The 27874-nt window shown below is 42.9% G+C and overlaps 1 protein-coding gene and 1 pseudogene across 2 annotated transcripts; both read left to right on the forward strand.

Moving 5' to 3' along the window:
• Positions 1-1668: 1668 nt before the first annotated feature.
• Positions 1669-9963, forward strand: LOC110297654 (large ribosomal subunit protein eL8 pseudogene; annotated as a pseudogene).
• Znf583 (zinc finger protein 583) lies at positions 9735-26759 on the forward strand. Of its 2 annotated transcripts, none has more exons than XM_029479241.2 (5): positions 9735-9986; positions 11798-11872; positions 17030-17156; positions 18946-19044; positions 24639-26759. In XM_029479241.2, the coding sequence occupies exons 2-5, from the start codon at positions 11864-11866 to the stop codon at positions 26111-26113; spliced, it is 1710 nt and encodes a 569-aa protein (XP_029335101.1). In that variant the 5' UTR covers positions 9735-9986; positions 11798-11863; the 3' UTR covers positions 26114-26759. The 2 variants fall into 2 exon arrangements, with proteins under 2 accessions (XP_029335101.1, XP_021022183.1); XM_021166524.3 differs by having other exon boundaries at positions 18949-19044.
• The last annotated feature ends 1115 nt before the right edge of the window (positions 26760-27874 follow it).

Below are 27874 nucleotides of genomic sequence, written 5' to 3' on the forward strand. Positions count from 1 at the left end.
TCATGCACCCATGTATGAGCTCATTGTGGCTTTTGTGGTTTTAGCCTTTACAAGCTGGTCCTGAGAAATGTTTGGACCATTCATCTGTCTTAAAGTGTATGATCAAATAAGCCATCCATGTCTGACTGAGATTGGTGTTTGTATGGTTTGTGTGGTGACTCCTGCACTCAAAAAAAAAAAAAAAAAAAAAAAGAAAAGAAAAAAAGAACAAAGAAGTGTGGTAACACCCTACACCCACAGTTCCTAACTCCATTTCAGAGTCCTAACAAAGGTTTAGAGTTAAGTTCCTTGTCTGGCTGGTACCAGGCTTCAGGCTTTTCCTGCTCCCAGCATGAGATTCCTGGGGCATAGTCCAATTTCTTGGATTCAATCGTCTGATTACTGAAAAGAGTGATTCTAGTGTCTATTTAGAACAATGGGTTGTGACCCCTTTGCAGGTTGGAATGACCTTTTCACAGGGTTTGCCTAGGACCAGTGAAAATATCAGACATTTACATTACAATTTATAACAGTAGCAAAATTACAGCTATGAAGGAGCACCAAAAATAGTTCTACAGTTGGGGTATCTGCAACATGAACTGTATGTAGCATTAGGAATGTTTAGGACATTCTTGTTCTACTGCCAAGCCTGATCTCCAAGTCTTTTTCTGTTTGCTTGTTCTTTGAGACAGTTTCTCTACATAGCACTGGAGACTAACTTGCTCCTTGGTCTAGAGGATCCTTTCAGGACTTCCTAAGAGCACCCTGCCTCCCTGTGGAAACTTTTGGGGACCCCAAAACTAACCAACTTGGAACCCTACATAACTTCCCATCCTACTTGGATTCACCTGCCACTCAAGCTGGTCTACCTGGGACAACCTGCAAAGTCGGATCCATCGACCACCCCAGCCTGCAGAGTGGTATCTGCCTGAGGTTCAGCCAACAGAGTACGGTACCCAGACCCCACTGTCTGGCCCATGGCTCTCCCCTTCCCCATCTTCCCTTCTGCCATCAGGACCATCCAATTAACCCCATGGAAAACCAGATGCTTAAATAGCACAAGAACACAACCAATAAGTCCAAGGGCAACATGGTACCACCAGACCCCAGCTATCCTGCCATAACAAACCCTGAATATCCTAATGAAACTGAAGCACAAGAAAAAGATCTTAAAGCCAATCTTATAAAGATGATAGAAGCCTTCAAGAGGACATGGATAAATCCCTTAAGGAAATACAGGAAAACACATTCAAACAGGTAAAGGCATTAAAAGAGGAAGCAAATAAATATAAAGAAATATAGTAAAATACAATCAAGCTGGTGAAAGATGAGACTAAAACTGTCCAAGATCTGAAAAGGGAAATGGAAGCAATAGAGGAAACACAAACTGAGACAATCCTGGAGATGGGAAACTTAGGAAAGAGAATAGGAACTGCAGATATAAGAATCATCAACAGCATACAGGAGATGGAAAAGACAATCTCAGGTATAAAAGATACAACAGAAGAAATCGATACATCAGTCAAAGAACATGCAGAATCTAAAAAGTTCATGACACAAAACATCCAGGAAATTTGGGACACTATGAAAAGATGAAACCTAAGGATAATAGGAATGGAAGAACAAGATTCCCAGCTCAAAGGCCCAGAAAACACCTTCAACAATATCATAGAAGAAATTTTCCCTAACCTAAAGAAAGAGATGCCTATAAAGGTACAGGAAGCTTACAGAACACCAAACAGATTAGACCAGAAAAGAAAATCCCTCTGCCACATGAAAATCAAAACACGCTCTCTCCAGCAGCCGAGCAAGATGCCTAAAGGGAAGAAGGCCAAGGGGAAGAAGGTGGCCCCGGCCCCCGCCGTCGTCAAGAAGCAGGAGGCCAAGAAGGTGGTCAACCCTCTGTTCGAGAAGAGGCCCAAGAACTCAGCATTGGACAGGACATCCAGCCCAAAAGAGATTTAACGCGCTTCGTCAAATGGCCCCGCTACATCAGGTTGCAGCGGCAAAGAGCCATTCTCTACAAGCGGCTCAAAGTCCCTCCTGCCATTAACCAGGTCACCCAGGCCCTGGACAGGCAGACAGCTACTCAGCTGCTTAAGCTTGCCCACAAGCACAGGCCAGAGACAAAGCAAGAGAAGAAGCAAAGGCTACTGGCCCGTGCTGAGAAGAAAGCTGCTGGCAAAGGCGACGTCCCAACTAAGAGACCGCCTGTCCTCCGAGCAGGAGTCAATACAGTCACCACCTTGGTGGAGAACAAGAAGGCTCAGCTGGTGGTGATTGCCCATGACGTAGACCCCATTGAGCTGGTGGTTTTCCTACCTGCCCTGTGTGGAAAGATGGGGGTGCCCTACTGCATCATCAAGGGAAAGGCCAGGCTGGGGCACCTGGTCCACAGGAAGACTTGCACCACTGTTGTCCTCACACAGGTTAACTCGGAAGACAAGGGTGCTCTGGCTAAGCTGGTGGAAGCTATTAGGACCAATTATAATGACAGATATGACAAGATCCGTCGCCACTGGGGAGGCAACGTCCTGGGTCCTAGGTCTGTGGTTCTAATTGCCAAGCTGGAAAAAGCAAAGGCTAAAGAACTCACCACTAAATTGGGTTAAATGTACACTACATTTTCTGTACCTAAATATAATTACAAAATTAAAAAAAAATCAAAACACTAAATATACAGAACAAAGAAAGAATTTCAAAAGTAGCAAGGTAAAAAGGCCAGGTAACATCTAAAGGCAGACCTATCAGAATTACACAGTTTCTCAACTGAGTTTCTAAAAGCTAGAAAGGCCTGGGCAGAGGTCTTGCAGACCTTAAGAGACCACAGATGTCAGCCCAGACTAACATAACCCAGAAAAACTTTCAATCACCATATATGGAAAACCCAAGATATTCCATGACAAAACAAAATTCAAACATTACCTTTCCACAAAACTAGCCCTACAGTGGGTACTAGAAGGAAAAATCCAACCCAATGAGGCTAGCTATATTCAAAAAACCACAAAAGCAAATTTCACACCATTAAAACAAACAGAAGAGAAACACAAATACACCACTCAACAACCAACAGTCATTGGTCATTAATATCTCTCAGCATCAATGGAGTCAATGCCCCAGTTAAAAAGACACAGGCTAACAGAACGGATGCATAAACAGAGACCATAATTCTGCTGCATACAAGAAACACATCTCAGCAAAAAAAGATAGTCATTATCTTAGTGCAAAGGAGTGGAAAAAGGTTTTCCAAGCAAATGGACCTAATAAACAAGCTGGAGTAGCCATTCTAATATCTAATAAAATAAACTTTTAACCAAAAGTAATCCAGAGAGACAGTGAAGGACACTTCATACTCAGCAAAGGAAAAATCCACTAAGAGGACTGTCTTAGAGTTTTACTGCTATGAACAGACACCATGACCAAAGCAATGCTTATAAGGACCACATTTACTTGTGGCTGGCTTACAGGTTCAGTCCATTATTATCAAGGTGGGAGAACATGGCACCATTCAGGTAGCATGGTGCAGGAGGAGCTGAAAGTTTTATATTTTCATCTGAAAGCTGCTAGAAGACTCCCAGGTAGCTAGAATGAGGGTTTTAAAGCCCAAGCCCACAGTGACACACCTTCTCCAACAAGGCCAAATAGTGTCACTACCTGAACTAGACATATTCAAACTGTAGCCATCCAGCAGCCATGGGCAAACTGGGTTTACTTGAAAGGGGAGCTGGAAATAAAAAGGTAGGTGGGGCAAGAGAAGAATGAAGCCAAGACAAAGGTTCTGATCAAGGCTCAAATTTTAATAATAAGCTTTGCGTTTATAAAGGGAAAAAACACAAAACCCATCCCCTTCTTAAACTGTAGGTATGTTATAGAGCAAGGTCAGCATAGGCAGCCAAAACAGCTAGGTTCCCATGGGAACCTGCAACTGCAGTCAAGACAGATGTTTCTGTCTGGGTTGATAGACCAGTCTTGGTGAATGTTCAAGATCTGCTCAGTCTGTTCAAAGCTGGGCAAGCCACAACAAACCACCACAAGGACATATCAATTCTGAACATCTTTGCCCCAAATGTAAAGGCACCTAAATTCGTAAAAGAAACATTACTAAAGCTTAAATCACACACCAAATGCTACATATTAATAACAGGAGACCTCAACACCAGACTCTCACCAATGGACAGGTTCTTAAGACAGAAACTAAACAGAGAGATAACAAAACTAACAGAGGTTGTGATTCAAATGGACCTAACACAAAACAATACATCTTCTTTTCAGCATCTCACAGAACCTTCTCCACAACTGACCATATAATCAGTCACAAAGCATGCCTCAACAGATATAAAAGATTGAAATAACCCTTTATCAGATCACCATGGATTAAGGCTGGACTTAACAACAGAAACAATAGAATGCCTGCATACTCATGGAAACTGAATAACTCTCTACTCAATGACCAGAGGGTCAGGGAAGAAATTAAGGACTTTATAGAATTCAATGAAAATGAAGGCACAACATACCCAAATGTATGGGACACTATGAAAGCAGTGCTAAGAGGAAACTTCATAGCATTAAGTGTCCTCATAAAGAAATCAGGGGCCGGGTGTGATGGCGCATGCCTTTAATCCCAGCACTCGGGAGGCAGAGGCAGGCAGATTTCTGAGTTCAAGGCCATCCTGGTCTACAGAGTGAGTTCCAGGAAAGCCAGGGCTATACAGAGAAACCCTGACTTGAAAAACCAAAACAATAACAACAACAAAACAAAAACAAAAAAACAAAACAGGGAGTTCTCATACTCATGAATTAAAAGTACATCTGAAGGCTCTAGAAAAAAAAAGCAAACACACCCAGTTTACATTTTACTTCACAAGCCTGTACTCTACAAAATTGGAAAGTCTAAATGAAATGGATGATTTTCTAGATGAATACCAATCACCACCAAAGCTAAGTCAAGATCACTTAAACTATTTAAATAGTTCTATAACCACTAAGGAAATAGAAACAGTCATTAAGTCTCCCAACCAAAAAACCCCATGGCCAGATGGCTTTAGTGCAGAATTCTGTCGGACTTTCAAGGAAAAGCTAATGCCAATATTCCTCAAACTATTCCACAAAATAGAAACAGAAGGAACACAACCAAACATCCTATGAGGCCACAGTCACCCTCATACCTAAACCACACATAGACTCAACAAAGAAACAGAATTTCAGACCTATTTCTCTTATGAACATTGATGCAAAAATACTCAATAAAATACTCCCAACTAAATTCAAGAACACATCACCTACCATGATCAAATAAGCTTCATGCCAGGGATGCAGGGGTGGTTCAATATATGAAAATCCACCAACATAACCCACCATATAAACAAACTGAATGGAAAAAAAAAACCCACATGATCACCTCATTAGGTGCAGAAAAAGCATTTGAGAAAATTCAACACCCCTCCATGATAAAAGTATGGAGAGAACAGGGATACAGGGACATACCTAAACATAGTAAAGGCAATATATACCGAGTTAATAGCCAACATCAAATTAAATGGAGAGAAACTTAAAGTATTTCTACTAAAGTAGGTGACAAGACAAGGCTGTCCACTCCTACCATATATCTTCAATGTAGTACTTGAAGTTCTAGCTGGAGCAATAAGACAACTAAAGGAGATCAAGGGGATACAAATGTAAAGAAAGAGGTCAAAGTATCACTATTCACAAATGATATGATAGTATACATAAGTGACCCAAAAAATTCTACCATACAACCCCTACAGCTGATAAATAGCTTCAGCAAAGTGGGCAAATCAAAAATTACTCAAAGAAATCAGTAGCCCTCCTCTACTGAAGTGATAAACAATCTGAGAAAAAAAATTAGGGAAACAACACCCTTCACAATAGCCAATACCTGTTGACAAGAACTTCAAGTCTCTGAAGAAAGATATTGAGGAAGATATCAGAAGATGGAAAGATCTCCCTTGGTCATGGATTAGTAGAGTTAACATAGTGAAAATAGCCATCTTACGAAAAGCAATCTACAGATTCAATGCAATCCCCATCAAAATTCCAACACAATTCACAGATTTTGAAAGAACAATTCTCAACTTCATATGGAAAAACAAAACCCCAGGGTAGGTAGAAACAATCTTGAACAATAAAAGATCTTCTGGTGGTATCACTATCCTTAACTTTAAGCTGTACTACAGAGCACTAATAAAAACTGCATGGTATTAATTAGTATAGAAACAGACAGGTGGATCAATGGAATAAAATCAAAGACCTAGAAATAAACTCACACACCTACAGACAATTTTTGACAAAAAAGCCAAAACAATACAATGGAAAAAAGAAAGCATCTTCAACAAATGTTGCTGTTCCAACATGTAGAAGAACCCAAATAGATGCATATCTATCACCCTGCCCAAAACTCAAGCCCAAGTGGATCAAAGACCTCAACATAAAACCAGACACACTTAATCTAAGAGAACAGAAAGTGGGGAATAGCATTGAACTTGTTGGTACAAGAGACAATTTCCTAACAGAACACCAATAACTTAGGTACTAAGTTATGAATTAATAAATAGGACCTCATGAAACTGAAAAGCTTCTGTAAATCAAAGGACACCATCCTTAGGATAGAACAATAGCCTACAGATTGGGAAAAGGTCTTCACTAACCCTACATTGGATCGAGGGGATAACTCGATAACTCAATTAAAAATGGGGTCCAGCCCTGATATATCTGTCTCATGTGAGGCTATGCCAGTGCCTGGCAAATACAGAAGTGGATGCTCACAGTCATCTACTGGTTGGAACACAGGGCCCCCAATGGAGGAGCTAGAGAAAGTACCCAAGGATCTGAAGGGGTCTGCAGCCCTATAGGTGGAACAACAGTATGAATTAACCAGTACCCCCAGAGCTCGTGTCTCTAGCTGCATATGTAGCAGAAGATGGCCTAGTCGGCCATCACTGGGAAGAAAGGCCCCTTGGTCTTACAAACTTTATATGCTCCAGTACAGGGGAACACCAGGGCCAAGAAGTGGGAGTGGATAGGTAGGGAGTGGGGGGCGGGGTATAGGGAACTTTCGGGATAGCATTTGAAATGTAAATGAAGAAAATATCTAATAAAAAATTGAAAAAAAAAAAGAAAAGAAAAAAAAATAATATGTGAAAAAAAAGGGGGTCCAGAACTAAACAGAATTCTCAACAGATGAATCTCGAATGACTAAGAAGCATCCAGAGAAATGTTCAGCATTCTTAGCCATCAGGGAAATGCAAATCACAACAACTCTGAGATTCTACCTCACACCCATCAGAATGGCTAAGATTAAAAACTTAAAGGACCAAAAAAAAAAAAAAAAAAAAAGAGGCAGAGGCAGGCGGATTTCTGAGTTCGAGGCCAGCCTGGTCTACAAAGTGAGTTCCAGGACAGCCAGGGCTATACAGAGAAACCCTGTCTCGAAAAACCAAAAAAAAAAAAAAAAAAAACTTAAAGGACAGCACACTCCGGTGAGAATGTGGAGCAAGGGGAGCACTCTTCCACGGCTGGTGGGAATGCAAACCTGTACAACCACTGTGGAAATCAATGTGGTGGTTTCTCGGAAGATTGGGACTAGTTCTACCTCAAGGCCCAGCTATACCACTCCTAGCATATACCCAAAAGATGCTCCACCATTCCACAAGGACACATGCTCAACTGTGTTCATAGCATCTTTATTTGTAATAGCTAGAAACTGGAAACAACTTAGATTTCTCTCAACTGAAGAATGGATACAGAAAATGTGGTATATCTTCACAATGGAATACTACTCAGCTATTAAAAACAACATCATGAATTTCACAGGCAAATGGATAGAACTAGAAAATATCATCCTGAGTGATGTAACCCAGATCCAAAAGGACATGCATGGTATGTACTCATAAGTGGATATTAGCCATAAAGTACAGGATAACCAGCTATAATCAACCGACCTAAAGAAGCCAAATAACAAGGAGGGCCCAAGGGAGGATGGTTGGCTCTTTCTCAGACAGCGAAACAAATAGGTATCAGAGGTCGATAGAAGGAGGTTACTAGGTAGAAAAGAGGATGGGATGGGGGGGGGGGATCATATGTAGGGGACAGAGAAAGGAGATCCACTAGGGGGTGGGGACAATCTCTAGGACATGCCAGGGACCTGGGATGGGGAGAGGCCCAAGAGGGCCTAATGAAGAAACTCTAGCTGAGATTCCTAGCAGTGGGGGATATGGATCCTAAAGTGGCCACTATAGCCAGGCAGGACTCCCAGTGGAAAGATAAGGACAGCAACTCACCCCCAAAGCCCAAAATGTGTCCTGCCTACAAGATGTACAGGGACAAGCATAGAGCAGAAGTGGAGGGAATGGTCGGGCAGTGGTGGCACACGCCTTTAATCCCAGCACTTGGGAGGCAGAGGCAGGACGATTTCTGAGTTCGAGGCCAGCCTGGTCTACAGACTGAGATTCAGGACAGCCAGGGCTATACAGAGAAACCCTGTATCAAAAAAAACCAAAAAAAAAAAAAAAAAAAAAAAGTGTGTGTGGGGGGGTGGGGGGGGGAATGGCCAACCAATGACTAATCCAAATTGAGACCCATTCCATCCATGGGCAAGAACCAATCTCTGATACTATTAAGATACTCTATTATGCTTGTAGACAGGAACCTAGCATGACTGTACTCTGAATGGCTCCACCCAGCAGCCAACGGAAAAAGATGCAGAGACTTGCACCCGAACATAAGATGGAGCTCAGGAAGTCTTAAGGAAGAGTTGGGAGAAAGATTGAGGGACCTGAAAAAGACATGGACTCCAAAAGAAGAGCAGCAGAGTCAACTAACCTGGACCCTTGGGGTCTGCCAGAGACTGAATCACCAAACAGAGAGAGAACTTGGGTTGGACTTAGGCCCCTGCTCATATGTAGATGAGCGGCTTGGTCTTCATGCGGGTCCCCCAACAATTTGAGCAGGGGTTGTCCCTGAGCCTGCTGCCTGCCTGCCTGTGGATCCCTACCCCTAAATCCCTGACAGCCTTATCTGGCCTCAGTGGGAGAAGATGTGCCTAGTCCAGCAGTGACTTGATGTGGGGACGGGGAATTCATACCCAGAGAAGTGGTTTCTCCTTCTCAAAAATGGGGAAGGTGGAATGGGGGGGCAACAGACTTGCGTGAAAGGAGTACTGAGAGGAGAGGAAGGGCTGATATTGGGTTGTAAAGAGAATAAATTTAATTTTAAAAAAGAATATTATCCAAAAATAGACCCCCCAACTTCTTTTTTCTAGCAGCCCCCCCCCCCCCCCCAGTGGCTGACTTAACCTAGTGCTTCAAGCATTCTAGCTAGGCAGGCGCTCTACCATTGGGTTACAGCCCTAGCGTACTTCCTCCCCAGTCTATGTTGGTTCCATAAAGATGAAGATTTTGGTCAGGTGGGGTTCACTGTTGTGTCCATGCCAGAGTCTGACATACAGAAGGCGAGTAATGAATGATGCGTGAAAAGGTAAGGCAGAGAGAAGGTAAACAAACAAGGGAGAAAGAAACCCAGCAACGTGAACCACGAGATGACCAGTTTTCATCCGCTGCTCTGGACAGGGCACCCGCCAGCTAGCACTGCGCATGCGTGCTCGAGCACAGTTCCCCCCCCCCACCCCCACCCCGCCCCCCACCACTACCCCCACCCCAATACTCCTCGCCTAAGAGACCGGGTAGAGCAAGCAGCTCCTGCGCAACCTGAGTGAGTTCTGGTTCTGACGACCGGAAGGGAAGGGACAGAATTCAGCGGAGACTCTAGGACCCCCGAAAGCCGCGCCCTAAAAGGCGTTCCCAGCATGCCTTACGCCGCTCCAGTCAAGCGCAGTACTCCACCTCCCAGAGGCCCTTGCGCGGAGCCGCTCCGCAGCCGCGCCTTTGTGAGCTCTACCGGCGCCGCGAGATCGAGCCCCGGCCCCGGCCAGATCTGCCTCGGCGCCGAGTGAGAGGTGACGAGGACTGAGGAGACGCTCGGTGAGGAGCAAGGTACCGCGTGGGGGAATGTGTAGTGGGTGCAGAGTGACCATGCGAGACCACGCCACCGTATATGAGGGGCCTATTATGATTGTAAGGTTGCAACTGTGTGAGACTGAGGCGGTGACAATGTATGTGACATTATAAGACAGCACCCCATAATGGGGGGAGCCTATGACTGTGAGAATGGATATACATGAAACTGAGAGGGAGGCTTGTGCCAGTGTGTGATAGCCTAGGGGATGTGTGTGGGGACCTGAGTGACTGTGGCTGAGCCTGCACACTGTGTGAGACTGAGGTGGTTATCATGTGTGTGACAGTATGAGAACCACCCACTTGCATGAGGGGGCCTGTGACTGAATACTCTGTGAGACTGAAAGATTGTGACAGTGTATGTGATTGTACCGGGGAGGGATCAGTTGAGTGACAGTGTTAGACCGGATCACTGTGTATTAAGGACTTCTGACTGTGAGACTAAATACTGCCTGAGACCGAGGCTGTGACATTGTGTGTGACAGAATGTGACAATATAAGGGATCATGTGGGAGAATGTGTTTGAAGACTCATGACAGTGAGACCCCACACCGTGTGAGGGGGTCTGGTACTGCATACACTGTGTAAGACTGAAAGGCTGTGACAGTGTGGGTGACTGCACAGAGGAGGGTGTATTATATGTGAGCACTTTGGAGTGGGGATCTGAGTGGCAGTGTCAGACCACACCTTGTGTACGAGATGCCTGTGGCAGTGAGACTGAATACTGCTTGAAACTGAGGGGTTGTGACAGACCGTGTTGACTGTATATGACAGCATGTCGGGGAATGTGTTTGGAAACCCATCTGACAGGGTTGAAACCAAGCCACTTTATTGTGAAGGCCTGGGGCTGAATACTTTTTGAGACTGTGCCAAGAGTACTGTCAGGGCCTGTAACAGTTTGTGAGACTGAATGCTGGCTATGACATAGAGTGAGAGGCTGGGACAATAGGTGTGGCACTATGAGACCATGTCACAGTGTTGAAGGGCCTATGATGGTGTATGAGACTGTGAGATCCCATAAGGATGTGTGTGACTACACAAGACTATGCCACAAGGTACAAGGGGGTCTGTGACAGTGTGTGGAATGTGGGGATAAAGACTCCATGAGTGGCTTTGAAGACTGCATTTGGGACTATGTGATATGATTACAGCAAGACTTTTGCTACCAGCTGGGATGGAGCCTGTGACAATGTATGGGCCCAAGTAACAGTGTATAGGGCTATTTCATTGCATCTAAGACAGTGTAACTGTTTGAGACAGACAGTGCTGGAGAATATGTGACAGTGTGAGATATCATAGGGCGAGGGGGGGGCATTAGTAGGGTACCCTGATCCTGGTCCACTGTCTTCTAGATCACATGGTCCCTTTGCTACCCACTCTGTGCAAAGTAGCTTCACTTGATGGCCTACATCTCATCCTTATAAAAAGGGTGGAGATATACTTCCTTTTAACGTCATCTGTACACTATAAATTCCAGTCTAGTTTCCAGTTTGGCACAGTTATTTTCTCAACTATCGCCTTGTGTATCTTCAATGATGAAAACCTTCATGTGTGAAAGGTGGAAGATTCTTATCTAATAGTGCCAGTCTTAAATTGCTCAGACATAAGTGAAAGAGATAACTTAGACATAAAATATATGTTGAGTCCCAGAACTATATAGTACATAGGAAAAGCATTGTTAAATGTAAGGATACCTCAAATGCATGTCTGTGGAGGGAGGAGAAGGACAGAGGTGTGATGCTGGGGCTGCAGGGTACACCTGGAACTTACAGTTTCCTTTTTCTGTCCAGTTTACTTTCTTAGGACATCTCCCTGCTCCCAGAAACACAGGCACACATTCTTGAAGCTTTAACACCATGTCCAAGGTAAGAAGTGTTTCTTTTTCCCGGAAATGCCACCTTATTTATCAGTCAGGCTAAACCAGCACTTTGATGTCAGAAATTCAGCAGCCTGACAAAATCTCCTTTCTCCAGTGACTTGCTCTTGTTCTCCACTGCAACACGAGAGATAGTCCCCCAAGACTAAGCTAAGAGCACCCTTTCCCCCGGCCAGCAAGGACTCAGTTCAGCCTCGCCTGTGGGTTCAGTGCTCTTAGGAACTAACTCTAAGAGGCAAAAATACATTTTTTGGTGGGATTATGTAAGCTCAAATTGTGGGCATTAGAGGTGTAGATGTGTGTGGTAGCTCTTCTCTACAATCTCTGGTTTGAGAGGAAATAGGAGGGCTTTGGGGAGTCCAGAGTTCGGGCATTGTTCAAGTTGATTTTCAGAAATCCGATGTATCAAATTGGGGATGGTGTTGTTTTGTTCCCCAAGACAGGGTTTCTCTGTGTAGCCCTGGCTGTCCTAGAACTCGATCTGTAGGCCAAGCTGGCCTTGAACTCACAGAAATCTGTCTGCCTCTGCCTCCCAGATGCTTGCACTACCACCACCCAGCTCAAACCTTGATGGCTAAAGTGCATCTAGGCTCAGGCAGCGTTTTCCTTAGTACGTCAGGAGCTTTGAAGAGTAATTGTTTATGAGAACAGTAATTTCTTCTTTTAGAGATACTCTGAGTTAGTAGTAGTCCACAGCTGACATACTGGGCAATCCAGCTAATTAATTAAATTGTAATGGGGAATATATTGACATAGCGACTTATGTAGCCCAGGCTGGGGTTCAACTCATTCCAGCTAAGAATGATCTTGAACTCCCAGTCCTCCTACCTCTGCCTTGGAAGTAAGAGGAAACACTTGAGCCTGTATTTTAAAATATATGTTATTTTTATTTTATGAGTATGGCTGTTTGTTTGCATGTATGTACAACACATGCGTGCACTGCTACAGAAGGTCAGGAACGGGTGTCAGATCCCCGGAACTAGAGTGACAGATGATTGTGAGCTGGCATGTAGGTGCTGGGAACTGAACCTGTGTCTACTGCCACAGCAGCCAGTGTTCTTAACTACTGAGCCATAGCTCCAGCTGATTGTGAGCTGATTGTGAGCTGATTGTGAGCTGATTGTGAGCTGATTGTGAGCTGATTGTGAGCTGATTGTGAGCTGATTGTGAGCTGATTGTGAGCTGATTGTGAGCTGATTGTGAGCTGTCATGTAGGTGCTGGGAACTGAACCTGTGTCCACTGCCACAGCAGCCAGTGTTCTTAACTACTGAGCCATAGCTCCAGCTGATTGTGAGCTGATTGTGAGCTGATTGTGAGCTGTCATGTAGGTGCTGGGAACTGAACCTGTGTCTACTGCCACAGCAGCCAGTGTTCTTAACTACTGAGCCATAGCTCCAGCTGATTGTGAGCTGATTGTGAGCTGATTGTGAGCTGATTGTGAGCTGTGATGTAGGTGCTGGGAACTGAACCTGTGTCTACTGCCACAGCAGCCAGTGTTCTTAACTACTGAGCCATAGCTCCAGCTGATTGTGAGCTGATTGTGAGCTGATTGTGAGCTGATTGTGAGCTGTGATGTAGGTGCTGGGAACTGAACCTGTGTCCACTGCCACAGCAGCCAGTGTTCTTAACTACTGAGCCATAGCTCCAGCTGATTGTGAGCTGATTGTGAGCTGTGATGTAGGTGCTGGGAACTGAACCTGTGTCCACTGCCACAGCAGCCAGTGTTCTTAACTACTGAGCCATAGCTCCAGCTGATTGTGAGCTGATTGTGAGCTGTGATGTAGGTGCTGGGAACTGAACCTGTGTCCACTGCCACAGCAGCCAGTGTTCTTAACTACTGAGCCATAGCTCCAGCTGATTGTGAGCTGATTGTGAGCTGATTGTGAGCTGATTGTGAGCTGTGATGTAGGTGCTGGGAACTGAACCTGTGTCCACTGCCACAGCAGCCAGTGTTCTTAACTACTGAGCCATAGCTCCAGCTGATTGTGAGCTGATTGTGAGCTGATTGATTGTGAGCTGATTGTGAGCTGTGATGTAGGTGCTGGGAACTGAACCTGTGTCCACTGCCACAGCAGCCAGTGTTCTTAACTACTGAGCCATAGCTCCAGCTCACTGAGCCTGTATTTTTTTTTTAAGATTTATTAGTTTATTTTATGTGTATGAGTGATCTCTTTTCATACAAACCAAAAGAGGGCATTAGATCCCATTACTGATGGTTCTGGGCCACCATGAGGTTGCTGGGAATTAACTCGGGACCTCTGTGAGAGCAGCCAGTGCTCTTAACTTCAAGCCATCTCTTCAGCCACTGAGCCTATATTTTTAAAACATTGCAAAAATATTTCTACAATAACTAAAATAAATAGTATGAAATAGAGTCAAAAGGAAACATTTTAAAATGCATATATAATACCCAGAAACAAAATGCAGGTATGCAAAATGTGTGAGAATTGAAGATATTTTCCCATTGTGATAAATAACAATAGACATTGTCTTTCTTTTCATGCATTTGGTGTCTGCGGGTTTAATTATATGTTAATATGCTTATGTGCATTACACCAGCGGGGAAAGAATAGAGATTGCTGTTCCCAAATGCAGGGTACCACCACAGTCAGGTCTCTGTTTGTGTTTAAAGTAGTTTTTATGAAGATTTATGAGGTGGGTGGCATATTCATAGGGTAAGATTCCTTTCCCCCTTTCAAGTATATCTCTGTTTTAGAGAATGTGTGTCTGTGTCTGTGTGTGTGAGATAACATATATAACATGTATACGTGTATGAATACACACACACACACACACACACACACTACACACATACACACACACACGCACGCACGCACACATACGCTAAGACTGGCTGTACTACACACACACACACACACACGCACACACACATACGCTAAGACTGGCTGTACTACACACACACACACACACACACACACACACTACACACATACACACACACACGCACGCACGCACACATACGCTAAGACTGGCTGTACTACACACACACACACACACACACACACACACTACACACATACACACACACATGCACGCACGCACACATACGCTAAGACTGGCTGTACTACACACACACACACACACACACACGCATGCATGCACACATACGCTAAGACTGGCTCTACTACACACACACACACACACACACACACACGCATGCATGCACACATACGCTAAGACTGTCTGTACTTCCAAAAGAAAAGTGTGATCCCCAGCACCCACAAACATCTGTAATGTCGATTCTGGGGGATCTGATACCCTTTTCTGGCCTCAATGGGCAACAGGCACACACATAACAGACAGACAGACATGCAGACAAACACTCGTACACATAAATAAATCACATAAGTAAGCTTTTAAAAATAGTTATTGTCAACAAAGATTATATTTTAAAGTATTGTTTAAAATATAACAATAGTATTGTATATAATTATATACAATACTATTGTATATAATTATATATAATATATAATTATATACAATTATATATTGTATATAATTATATACAATTATATATAATTATATATAATTGTATATAATTATAGTATTGTTTGTTATAAGAGACTGTAATTGATTGGGTTTTGAAAGTCAAGCCTGACAGTCTTTTAACTAGTACATTTTCATTAATGTTATTGCTTACAGGGTATGTTTAAACCTAACATTCTCCGGTTTGCTCATTTGTTTGGATACATCTAATTAATTACACATAATCTCCATAAATTCTTAAGTGTCTATGGTCGGGCTGGAGAGACGGCTCAGCAGTTAAGAGCACCAACTGCTCTTCCAGAGGTCCTGAGTTCAATTCCCAGCAACCACATGGTGGTTTACAACCATCTGTAATGGGATCTGATGCTCTCTTCTGGTGTGTCTGAAGACAGCTACAGTGTACTCACATGCATTAAATAAATCTTTTTTTTTAAAAAGTGTCTATGATCATATGTATCCATTACTTTCTATATAGTACTCTTTTTTTCCTTCCCCAGTGTACCCTGTTTTTTTTTTCAAGAGGAGTTCTTTGGCATTTAGTATGCATCCCCTGTTGCTGTACACTATTGATTTTAGTGTTACTTATCAGTATACTGTGGTCAGTCTTTTCTCCAGCAGTAGACAGTTTATCAGAAGTTATATACTTCCTGTAAGAGAATACCAAGGTGAGCATGGCAATTATTTGACATGCATTTTTTTAGAATGTAAGGTACTGGCTGGTGATATCTGAAAGTGTTGCAGCTCTGAAGGGAAAGGTACCCTGATAATCAGGAGCCAAGAAATACCAGACTCATACCACACAACAAACCTCACACAAGAAATTTATTGGGGGCATACAGAGGGTGGCCACCTCTGCTCCAGTGAGAAGCAGCAAAGAACTGAGCAGGAGGCCAGCATTATGTAGGGCTTCTTGGTGGCTGGTGTTGGAGCTTTCCGGGGTGGCCTAGGATTGGTGGGATTTTGTGGTCTGGTCTTGGGTCAAGCCCAGGAATTGGTGATTTCTGTGGATCTTGGGCTTTTTTTTTTTTTTCCCTATAGGGCAGAGTTTGGCCACTTGTGTTACCAGGTGCTGGAAACTGCCATTATGGCAGCTAGAATAGTGGTGGTGGTGGTGGGGGGGGGGGGGGTGGTATTTGCACCTTGAGTGCAATGGAATGGTTTAGAGTGGCCATACCTGGAAGTCTAGCACTTGGGAGGCTGAGGCAGGGGAGGGGAGGGGAGGGGAGAGGAGGGGAGGGGAGGGGAGGGGAACAAAGATAGACACATAATCTTAGCTCTTGGAAAGCTGAGACAGAAGGGTTGTGAATTCAAGACAGCCCTGAGCCACATACTAAAGACAGCCTGTGGCTGTCTTTAAAAGTTGGGTTTTTTGCTTCTACCAAAGTATAGACAGTTTAGCTACTGCTAACCTTTGTCTGTTGTGTTTTATTGTGTTGTTATTTGCTTGTTTGTCTGAGACAAGGTATTACAATGGAGCTTTGAACTCACTATGCAGCCCACACTGGCCTGGAACTCTGGGCATCCTACCTCTGCCTCCTGAGTGCTGGGATTACAGAAATGTGCTGCCATGCCCAGCTTTAACTATTTAACCTAGGCCTGTTTGAGGAATTGAACCAGAATACATTTATATCATTTCAGAATTTGCTGACATTTGAGGATGTGTCTGTAAATTTCACTCAAGAGGAATGGCAGTGGCTGAGTGACACACAGAGAAATTTGTACAGGAAGGTGACATTGGAGAACTATAGGAGCCTGGTGTCGCTGGGTAAGGCAGTCTACAGAATCCCAAGTCTGTGTTCCATGAACTGTCTCTGGGTCGCTTTACTAAATTTCCTCTTTTTATTAAAAATTTTAAAAATTATATTCAACTCTATCTCTCCCTTTTTCTTTGGGTATGTTTATGTATGTGTCTATGTGTGAGTGTGTGTGTATGTGAGTGTGTGTGTGTATGTGTATGTGTGTGTATGTATGTGTGAATGTTTGTATCTATATGTGTGTATCTGTGTATGTATGCATGTGCTTATATGTGTGTGTATGCATGTGCTTATATGTGTGTGTATGCATGTGCTTATATGTGTGTGTATGCATGTGTTTTGTATGTGTGTGGATATGTGTATGTATGTGCATGTGTTTTATATGTGTGTGTATGTACTTATGCGTCTGTGAATGTGTGTGTAAATGTGTATATGTATGTGAATGTGTGTATGTGTATATGTGTATGTGTGTTTGTGTGTGTGTTGGGGAATTGTATGTACATGCCACAATGTGCATGTGAAGTCAGAAGACAACTCCATGGAGTCAGTTCTCTCTCCCACCTTTTCAGAGGCTCTGAGAGTGGAACGTGGGTCATCAGACTTACACAATACACACTTTTCCCATTTTATTTGCCTGATTTCTCTTCTTTTAAGCCATATGGTGACACATGCCTATAGTTCTGAGGGCTGGTGTATCAGTCAGTCTTCCTAATTCTGTAACCCTTTAATACCCTTCCTCATGTTACAGACATCCACAACCATGAAAATATTTATGTTGTTACTTCATAAGTGTAACGTTGCTCTGTTATGAATTAAAATGTAAGTATCTCAGTTTTCTGATGGTTGTAGCCCCTGTGAAAGGGCCTTTCAACCCCAGAGGGCTCATGATCCATAGGTTGAGAACCACTGCTCTAGGGGAACAGAACTGATAGGATTAGTAAATGTACATGAGTATACATATATGTATACATACTCACACACACATGTATATATGTGGGACTTATTAGAGTAGCTTACAGGCTATGGTCTAGCTAGTCCAACAGTGATTGTCTACCAACCGAAGGTCCAAGAATCCCGTAGTTGTTCTGTCCATGAGGCTGGATGTCTCAGCTGGTCTTCACTATATACCAGAATCCCAAAGAGGTAGACTTTAATGCCAATGAAGGAATGAACTTACCAGAGAAAAAGATCTGGATTAAAAGTGGGTCTCCCCACAGGGCAGTGGTGGCACATACCTTTAATCCCAGCACTCAGGAGGCAGAGGCAGGCAAATATCTGTGAGTTTGTTCACTGATACCAGCCTGGTCCACAGAGCAATTTCCAGGACATCCAGGGCTACACAGAGAAACCCTGCCTCAAAATAAAACAAAACAAAATAATAAATAAATAAAATAAAAAATGGGTCTTCCCACTTCAAATACTTTGAGAAAAAAATTCCTTCCAGGTATACTCAGCCACTTGGGTTTTAGTTAATTCCACATGTAGTCAAATTGATAACCATGAATAACCAACACAATCAGGGTGGAGGACTGCTTTGGGGAAACAGCCTGGGCAACCTAGCAAACCCGGTTCCAAAAGTTCAAAGAGAATTGTGTGCCTTACCCCACCCCCCCACCCCACCCCCAGTTTCTACTCTCCAAATAAGTTACATTTTACAGAATTACAGCTTTTGTAGATTGCTCCTTATTGCCATTTACTCTAAAGAATATTTCCCATCCTCCTCAGCTCCCACCTTTCTGACGAGCAGCACACTTGATTTGACCTCTGAGAGTGGCTAATTCCTCTTGTGTTTCTTGGAAGCAGGAATTCCTGTTTACAAACCAGCCGTGATCTCATTACTGGAACAAGGAAAAGATCCCTGGATGGTGCAGAAGAAGGGAGCAAGAGACACTTGTCCTGGTGAGTGGGGATCTTTGGAGTAGCTTTTCTTAAAGCATCTGGTCTACATAGATCAGTGGTTCTCAACCTTCCTGATGCTGCGGCCCTTTGTGTAGTTCCTCATGTTGTAGTAACTCCAAACACAAAATTATTTTTGTTGTTACTTCATAACTGTGATTTTGCTACTGTTATGAATCTTAATGTAAATATCTGTGTTTTCTGACGGTCTTAGGCAATCCCTCCGGAAGAGTAGGGGGTCACAACCCCCAGATTGAAAACCGCTGGTGTAGCAGGTGCTCTGTTGTGCCAAGCTTCTGGTTTAGAGTGAGTTATTAGATACACAGCCTGAGGCAGTATAAGAAGAAAACAGCAAGCTGCAAAAAGACATTGGAGCATCATGTCAGAAGCCAAAATCAGCAGGACCTCCTGATTGACATGGAGGGTTCCAAGCAAATCACCTCCTGCATTGACCTTCTGTTAGCCGCTTCCACCACAGTCGGATTTCTATCATAGCGTAGGCAGTAGCTGCTTTGGGAAGGTGCCTGGGAATGTCCACCTCCTAGCTGTGTTCAAGGACACAGTGTTTTCTCTCTAGCAATTCTCTCTTCTTTTCTCAGGGACATGGTGTTCTACTTCTATAGGATTTATTTTTATTTTGTGTGTGAGTGTTTGGTCTGCATAGTATGTAACACGCGCAGAGGCAAGAAGAGGGAGGCATGCCTGGACCTGGATTTACTGCCCCCTAAAAATCACTGGGTGTCGGGAACTCAACCTTGGGCCTTAGCAAGAGCTGCAAGCACACTTGCCTGCTGAGCCCTCTCTCCAGCACCGTGAATATGGTGTTCCTCTTGGAGGCTATTCAGGGTTGAGTTGGAAGGGACAGCCCATCCCGAGACAAGGGATCTTGGGGGACACTCTTAAGACATGCATGCTTGAGTCTGAAGTGAGTGGACTAGTGGACACATCTGGAATTAGCTTCTCAGTGGGTTTACACAGCACATCACAAGTTTTTAAAGGACTCATTCATTCTTGTTATTCTGTGTGTGGGTGTTTTGCCTGCATGTAAGTATGTGTACCATATGAGTGCAGTGCCCATAGAAGCCAGAAGAGGGCATCGGAACTAGTTACACCTAGTTGTTAGATACCTCGCAGTTGCTTGAGGTCAAACCTAGTCCTCTAAAAGATCAGCACATGCTCTTAACTACTAAGCCATCTCCCCAACCCAGCACATGACAATGTAAAGACAGAATGGAGTATAATTGTAGCATCAAGGCCTGGGAAGAGATGCTGAGCATGCGCCCTGAATTGCTCTCTTGGTACACTTTATCTCAAAAGTTACTGTCCTGCCTGGCACTGGTGGCCCACGCCTTTAATCCCAGCACTTGGGAGGCAGAGGCAGGCGGATTTCTGAGTTCGAGGCCAGCCTGGTCTACAGAGTGAGTTCCAGGACAGCCAGAGCTACACAGAGAAACCCTGTCTCGAAAAACAAAAAAACAACCAAACAAAAAAGAAATGATGTATTGGGTTGCTGTTCATAAGTCCATTTTATTTTTTGAGATCCAGCATGTGGGTTTATTTTGTGTTTCTGTTCTTTCAATTCTCTGTTTTTGTTTTTTTTTCTTTTCCTCCTAATTTTGTTGTTTATTGTATTCTCCATATTGGTGTAAGGGTAGCTTAGTTTATTCTTTCTCATTTAGTGATACAGTTGTCGGGGGCTGTGAGATTTCCTCTGTGTATCTTGCACTGTCTCCTGTAGATTCTGATAGATCATGGATTTTGTTACTATTCTTTCCTATAGTTTTAAATTTCTCTTCCACTTGAGTTGTTTGTTTATTTATTTATTTTTTGTTTTTTCAATATGGAGTTTCCTCTGTGTAGCCCTGACTGTCTTAGAACTCCCTTAGACCAAGCTATCCTAGAACTTGCCGAGATCTCCCTGTCTCTTCTTCCTGAGTGGGCATGTGCACCACTGCCCAACTCACTTGAGTTGTTTAAAAGATAATGTTAGGGTTCAAGAATCTCTGAAAGAAGACCCTAGACTCGAATAGTATGCAAAGGCAAAAAGTGTTTATTCTGAAAAAATCACCAGCATGCAGGGGTCAATCGTTTCTCAAGATGGCGACCAAGGGATATGATCTGCAGGGTCAATTTAAAGCCTGTTAGGGTAGGAATAGGTGACTTTTACCTTTCTTTCTGTTAATTGGTTGGCTCTGACTCCAGTGGTGTGGGTGCCTTTGTGATTGGTTAGGGCTCTGGGCACTTTCCAGGGTAGCGAAGCATGCTCAGCTTGGCTGCCCACAGGTCCCTGGATCCAGCTTCTCGTTTCTGGGAGACAGTAACTTGGGCCTAGACTCCCAGACTGCCAGTTTGCAGCCTGTGTGGGGTCAGCCTGGCTCTGGCTAACTCAGCCCTCTCAATAACTTTCTTGTTGCATTGAGTTTTGGTCAGATTATTTTATTGTATTGATCAGATGCCATTAATATTATAGACAGTAAGCCACATTCATTTAAATCATATGGTTTGAGGCATTTGACACAGGTTATTTTATACTAAGTTTTGACACCATGCAATACCATTTGTAAGATTGCTTTAACTATTTCAGAATATTTGCATTTCATATAAATTTTTGAATGTAAATGAGAAATTTTATTCAAAGAGCTTCATTTGGGACTATGCTTATATATCAATTGAGAAAGAAATGACATTTAACCCTTTAAAATCCAACAACATGTTTTAATTTTTTCTACTTTGTCATAGGAATATTTTATAATGCCCAATCTAATAGTCTTCTTTCCTTTCCTTTCCTTTCCTTTCCCTTTCCCTTTCCCTTTTTCCCTTTCCCTTTCCCTTTCCCTTTCCCTTTCCCTTTCCCTTTCCCTTTCCCTTTCCCTTTCCCTTTCCCTTTCCCTTTCCCTTCCCCCTTCCCCTTCCCCCTTCCCCTTCCCCTTCTTCCCCTTCCCCTTCCCCTTCTTCCCCTTCCCCTTCTCCTTCCCCTTCTTCCCCTTCCCCTTCTTCCCCTTCCCCTTCCCCTTCCTTTTTCTTACTATCTTTTCTCTCTTTTTTTGAGACAGGGTTTCTCTGTGTAGCCCTGGCTATCCTAGACTAAGCTGGTCTCAAGCTCAGAGATTGCCTCTGCCTCTGCCTCTGCCCCTGCCCCTGCCCCTGCCCCTGCCCCTGCCCCTGCCCCTGCCCCTGCCCCTGCCCCTGCCCCTGCCCCTGCCCCTGCCCCTGCCCCTGCCCCTGCCCCTGCCCCTGCCCCTGCCCCTGCCCCTGCCCCTGCCCCTGCCCCTGCCTCTACCTCCTGAGTGCTGGGAAAAAAAGGCATACCCCACTACCATGAGACCTCAGTGTGGTGTTCTTATTGCCTCTTGCACTTTTTTCCTCTGAGGATTTTTTATGTAATCATGTCATCTGCAGACATGGGCTGTTTTATTTGTCCTGTTTTTTTAAACATTTTATTTACTTTGTGTGTGCATATGTGTGCACAAGGATAGGCACACACATGACACAACATGTGTATGGAGGCCAAGGACAGGAGTTGGTTCTTTCCTTCTACAGTGTGGGTTTTGGAGATCAGCTCCAGGTCATCAGGTTTAATGGGAAATCCCTTTATGCCCTGAGCCATCTTACAAGATCTCTTGTTTTCATAATTAGTGGTCTTTATTGTCTAATTTCTATTCATTGTAGCTACTTTATTTTCTCACTTAATGTGGTGGTTTGAGTATGTTTGGCCCAGGGTGTGGCACTATTAGGAGATGATGGAGTAGGTGTGGCCTTGTTGGAGGAAGTGTGTCATTATGGGCATGGCTTTAAGACCCTCATCCTAGTTGCCCGGAGATCAGTCTTCTCCTGGCTTCCTTTGGATGAAGATATAGAACTCTCAGCTCCAGCCCTGTGCCTGCCTGGAAGCTGCCATGCTCCCACCTTGATGATGATGGGCTGAGCCTCTGAGCCTGTAAGCCAGCCCCAATTAAATGTTGTCCTTGTGAGAGCTGCCTGGTCCTGGTGTCTGCTCACAGCTGTGAGACCCTGACTAAGACGTTTCCTACATCTACTAAGATGCTCTTCTACTTCCTGTGGGTTTATGTTGGTCTTCTGAGGTAGCCCCTCAAGGATTTTCTGTTTGTTGTTGTTGTTGTTGTGTAATTGTAAGCACTTTTAAATTTCAACTGTTCCTTAATTCTTTGATAGTACATGCCAGACACTATGATGTCTCTTAAAAGTAATTCTTTTGAGGGTAGAGAACATCATTCTCTGATTTCAGTCAGTACTTGAAAATTTATTGACACATGTGTCTTACAATCCATGAAAAGCCCCGGCTTATTGAAGATACCATAAACCCCTATTGGGTAGTTGTTGAATATATTTATATTGGTATAGAGTAGGATATGGTAGTCAGTTTTGATGAGACTCCATATGCATTTACTAATTTTGGCTAAGATTTATCAGTTTCTAAGACCATGGTCTGAAAACACACAAAAAGGTAATATTGGGCTACTGAGCTAGCCCATCAGGTAAAGGCATTTATCACCAAGCCTGAGCTAGCCCATCAGGTGAAGGCATTTATCACCAAACCTGAGCTAGCCCATCAGGTGAAGGCATTTATCACCAAGCCTGATGACCTGAGTTCTGTAATCAGGTCTGACATGGTGGAAGGAGAGAGAGAGCCAGCTCCCATAAGTTGTCTTCCGACCTCCACACAAATGTCATAACATTCACTTATGTGCACACATTAAATAAATGTAGCTTTAAACAGAAGTAACCTAATTTGGGACTGATAAGTGTAAGACAAAGTAACGCCTGTATTAAATAAAAGCAAACAATTGGATAGAAAAGTATGTTTTCATGAAGATATTGTGGTTTCAGGAATTACAAAGAAAATTGTTTTCAGGAGCACCTTTCCCAGAATGTAGTGATTAATAACCATAACGTTTAATGACCCACTAGACAGCTGGTTTGCATTTAGGTCTGGGTATCCAGTGGGGGTACTTCAGCTACATTCTTGACATTCTAAAATTGCCTTTTAACTTGAGAGAAGAAGAGAAGATGTTTGAAGACTGTATTATTAACTCAAATATAAGATCTTAATTGTATCTAAATTTTAATTAGTTAATTAACTTTTAAAAAGATAATTGTGACTTTTTTTAGATGACGGCCTTATTTTTTTTCATTTTCTCAATTATTTTTCATGGTTATATATGATTAATTTAATCAACTTTCTTTTCTTCCTTCCTTCCTTCCTTCCTTCCTTCCTTCCTTCCTTCCTCCCTCCCTCCCTCCCTCCCTCCCTTCTTTCCTTCCTTCCTTCCTTCCTTCCACCTTTCTTTCTCTCTCTTTCTCTCACTATGTAGCTCTAGCTATCCTAGAACTCACTATGTAGACCAGGCTGGACTCAAACTCACAGAGAAGGGCCTGCTTTTGCCTCTCAAGTACTGGGATTAAAGACGTGCGTCCCTGCACTTGGCTCAAGCACCTTTCCTCATATAATATAGTCTTTCAGATGCATTAAGAGATGTTAAATCTTTTCATTTCTTTTGTATTTTACTTTCTCTGAGCACTTTCTTTTCTTCTTATAAATGATTTTTAAAAACATCTATTTTCTTGGTATCTTTTAGATTGGGAGTATGTATTCAAAGGCACAGAATTTATATCAAAGCAAGATATTTATAAAGAATCTGCCAAAGTCCTAACAATGGGAAGAAGCCATTTTAGTTCCATCCTTGACTGTCCCGATTTGAAAGAAGAACATGAAAATGAAGACTGGTTCAAAAACAGGTTGGGACGTCAGGAGGCGTATTCCCATCAGTTGTTATTCACTCATAAAGAAGTCCCCGAAAGTGAAATTAGGGGGTGCAATCCATCTTGTCAAGCCATCCATCAGAATGCAATACTAGATGTGCCACAAAGTTCCTCTACCAAAGAAAGAATAGATCAGAGTGAGCCACAAAAGAGAAGTTACCGGAAAAAGTCTGTTGAAATGAAGCATAAGAAGGTCCAGGTAGAAAAGAGAATCCTGAAGTGTAGTGATTGTGAAAAAGTCTTTAACCAGACCTCATCCCTTACACTCCATCAGAGAATTCATACGGGAGAGAAACCCTACGCATGCGTCGAATGTGGGAAAGCCTTCAGCCAAAGCGCAAACCTAGCACAACATAAGAGAATACACACTGGGGAGAAGCCTTATGAATGTAAAGAGTGTAGGAAGGCCTTCAGCCAGAATGCACATCTTGCTCAGCATCAGAGAGTTCATACTGGAGAGAAACCTTACCAGTGTAAAGAATGTAAAAAAGCCTTTAGCCAGATTGCACACCTGACTCAGCATCAAAGAATTCATACCGGAGAGCGACCTTTTGAATGTATTGAATGTGGAAAAGCATTTAGTAACGGTTCATTCCTGGCCCAGCATCAGAGAATTCATACGGGTGAGAAACCGTATGTGTGCCATGTGTGTGGGAAAGCTTTTAGTCACCGTGGATACCTAATTGTACATCAGAGAATTCATACTGGGGAGAGACCCTATGAATGTAAAGAATGTAGGAAGTCTTTCAGCCAGTATGCACACCTTTCTCAACATCAGAGAGTGCATACTGGAGAGAAACCGTATGAATGTAAAGTATGTAGGAAAGCATTCAGCCAGATTGCTTACCTTGATCAACATCAGAGGGTTCATACCGGAGAGAAACCCTATGAATGTGCTGAATGTAGAAAAGCCTTCAGCAACAGTTCATCGCTTGCACAGCATCAGAGAAGTCACACAGGAGAGAAGCCCTATATATGTAAGGAATGTAGGAAAACATTTAGCCAAAATGCAGGCCTTGCTCAACATCAAAGAATCCATACTGGAGAGAAACCTTACGAATGTAATATTTGTGGGAAAGCCTTTAGTTACAGTGGATCTCTTACCCTACATCAGAGAATTCATACCGGAGAGAGACCTTATGAATGTAAAGATTGCAGGAAATCGTTCAGGCAGCGTGCACACCTTGCTCATCATGAGAAAGTCCATACTATGGAGTCATTCTTGTCCCTTTCCTCTTCGTCACCCTCTATGTCAAGTCAGTTGCCAAGAACTATAGGTTTAATCTCTTAGATATGACCCAAATCTGACCCATTGGAACCATTTATATTACATCATCCTTGACTTCTTTGTGTTACTCTGTTGTGTGTGGAAGAGTGAAATGTTTTTCTAGTGTTTTCACCCTTCACCCATGCCTCTTGTCAGTTTCCACACTTCAGCCAAACTTTACAAAAACGAATTTTGGTCATATTATTTATCCCTCATTAATTGAAATTGCTTACCAGTATCCAAAAGTTTGTAGGTAAAAAGCACAGTTCTTAAAGTACCCTAACAGGCCACCTTGCCCCCAGAACCTTGTCTCAAACTATCAGTTAAAACCTTCATGTCAATATTCATCTCACTCTTGCTTTCTCTCACTCTACCTTCATGTCAGTATTCATCTCACTCTCTCTTGCTCTCTCTTGCTCTCTCCCTCTCTCTCTCTCTGGCTCTCTCCCTGTCTCTGTCTCTCTCTCACTCTCTCTCTCTCTTTCTCTCTCTTTCAATACATACAGGACTAAAACAGATCTAGGTTTAATTGTTGTTCTTCCACCTTCCATTCCTGATTTTAGGAGAGCATCTGGCCCTTTGTAACATTCAGACCTATTTATACTATGGGGCTAATAATGGTTCTACCTCAAAAGTAATTGGGAGAAGAAAATAATGCATGTAGATTTCTTAGCAGAGTGCCTAGCATAAAGTAATATTAATCTAAAATAAAAATATGATGATATACCAAGAAGAGTTGATTATTTTAATCATAAGCAAAAAATAGACCTGGGGCATTATAACTCTTTTATAATTAGAAATAATAAAGTTGGAGACCAAGGGTGCAGCTCAGTTTATAAAGTGCTTACTTAGCATTCACAAAACTCTGGGTTCAGTCCCCAGTACCACATAAGCTGGGCAGAGAGGTTCAAGGATACTTGGCTATATAGTAAGTTCAAAGTATATATGTATATTTAAACATATACACACTTATAATAAAATGTGGGTGATATCTAATGCAAGTGGACTTACATTGGACTGATGATAGAGGGGGAACATGTTAGCTTCTATTTTAGCATGAATATGTAAATATATGACTGGATAAGAAAAAATGATTTCATTATTCAAGTTCTATGAATCGGCACTTGCTTTTCTTTAAAAAAAAATCACTTCAGTAGAATTTACTGAGATAATATTCATTATGTTATATGTAAACAAAAGCAAAACAGATACTTAATAAAATAAGAAAGTCTGATGAGTAACCAGTGAACTAGAGCACCTACCAAAATGTACCACACTTTAGGCCTAAAAAACATGTCTTCAGGCAGGCATGGTGGTACATGCCTTTAACTTTAGCATTCCGGAGGTAGAGGCAGGCAGATTTCTGTGAGTTTGAGGCCAGCCTGTTCTATAGATCGAGTTCAGGACAGCCAGGGCTACACAGAGAAACCCTGTCTCAAAAAGAAAAGAAGAACAAACAAACAAAAAAAACCACCCACATTCCCTAGTTATATTTTTAAGAGTGTGTGTGGTGTACATGTACAACCAAAGAAAGGCATTATATCCCCTGGAGCTGGAGTAACACCTGTTGAGGAGCCACCAAATGGGAGTGCTGTATTCTAACCACTGACTCATCTCTCTAGCCCTACATCTGTTAATTCAAAAGAGCTCAAGTCTTGTGAAATGTTTTCTGGCCAGAATGGAATGAACTTAGGAGCAAATAAGAGAAAGATAACACAAATGTGCCCCAAATTAGAACCAAACTAGCACACATTTCAGGAACTCAGTTCAAAGAAGAAATCAGAG

Source organism: Mus caroli, unplaced genomic scaffold (genome assembly GCF_978045245.1).
Source record: "Mus caroli unplaced genomic scaffold, Mus_caroli_1 scaffold_8, whole genome shotgun sequence".
Taxonomy (NCBI): Eukaryota; Metazoa; Chordata; class Mammalia; order Rodentia; family Muridae; genus Mus; species Mus caroli.

Bases quoted from the DNA above. Each gene is read 5' to 3' on its own strand.
- Znf583 (XM_029479241.2), top strand. The intron at 17,157-18,945 runs GTAAGGCAGTCT...GTTTCTTGGAAG, and splicing joins TAGGAGCCTGGTGTCGCTGG to CAGGAATTCCTGTTTACAAA. The intron at 19,045-24,638 runs GTGAGTGGGGAT...GGTATCTTTTAG, and splicing joins AGCAAGAGACACTTGTCCTG to ATTGGGAGTATGTATTCAAA.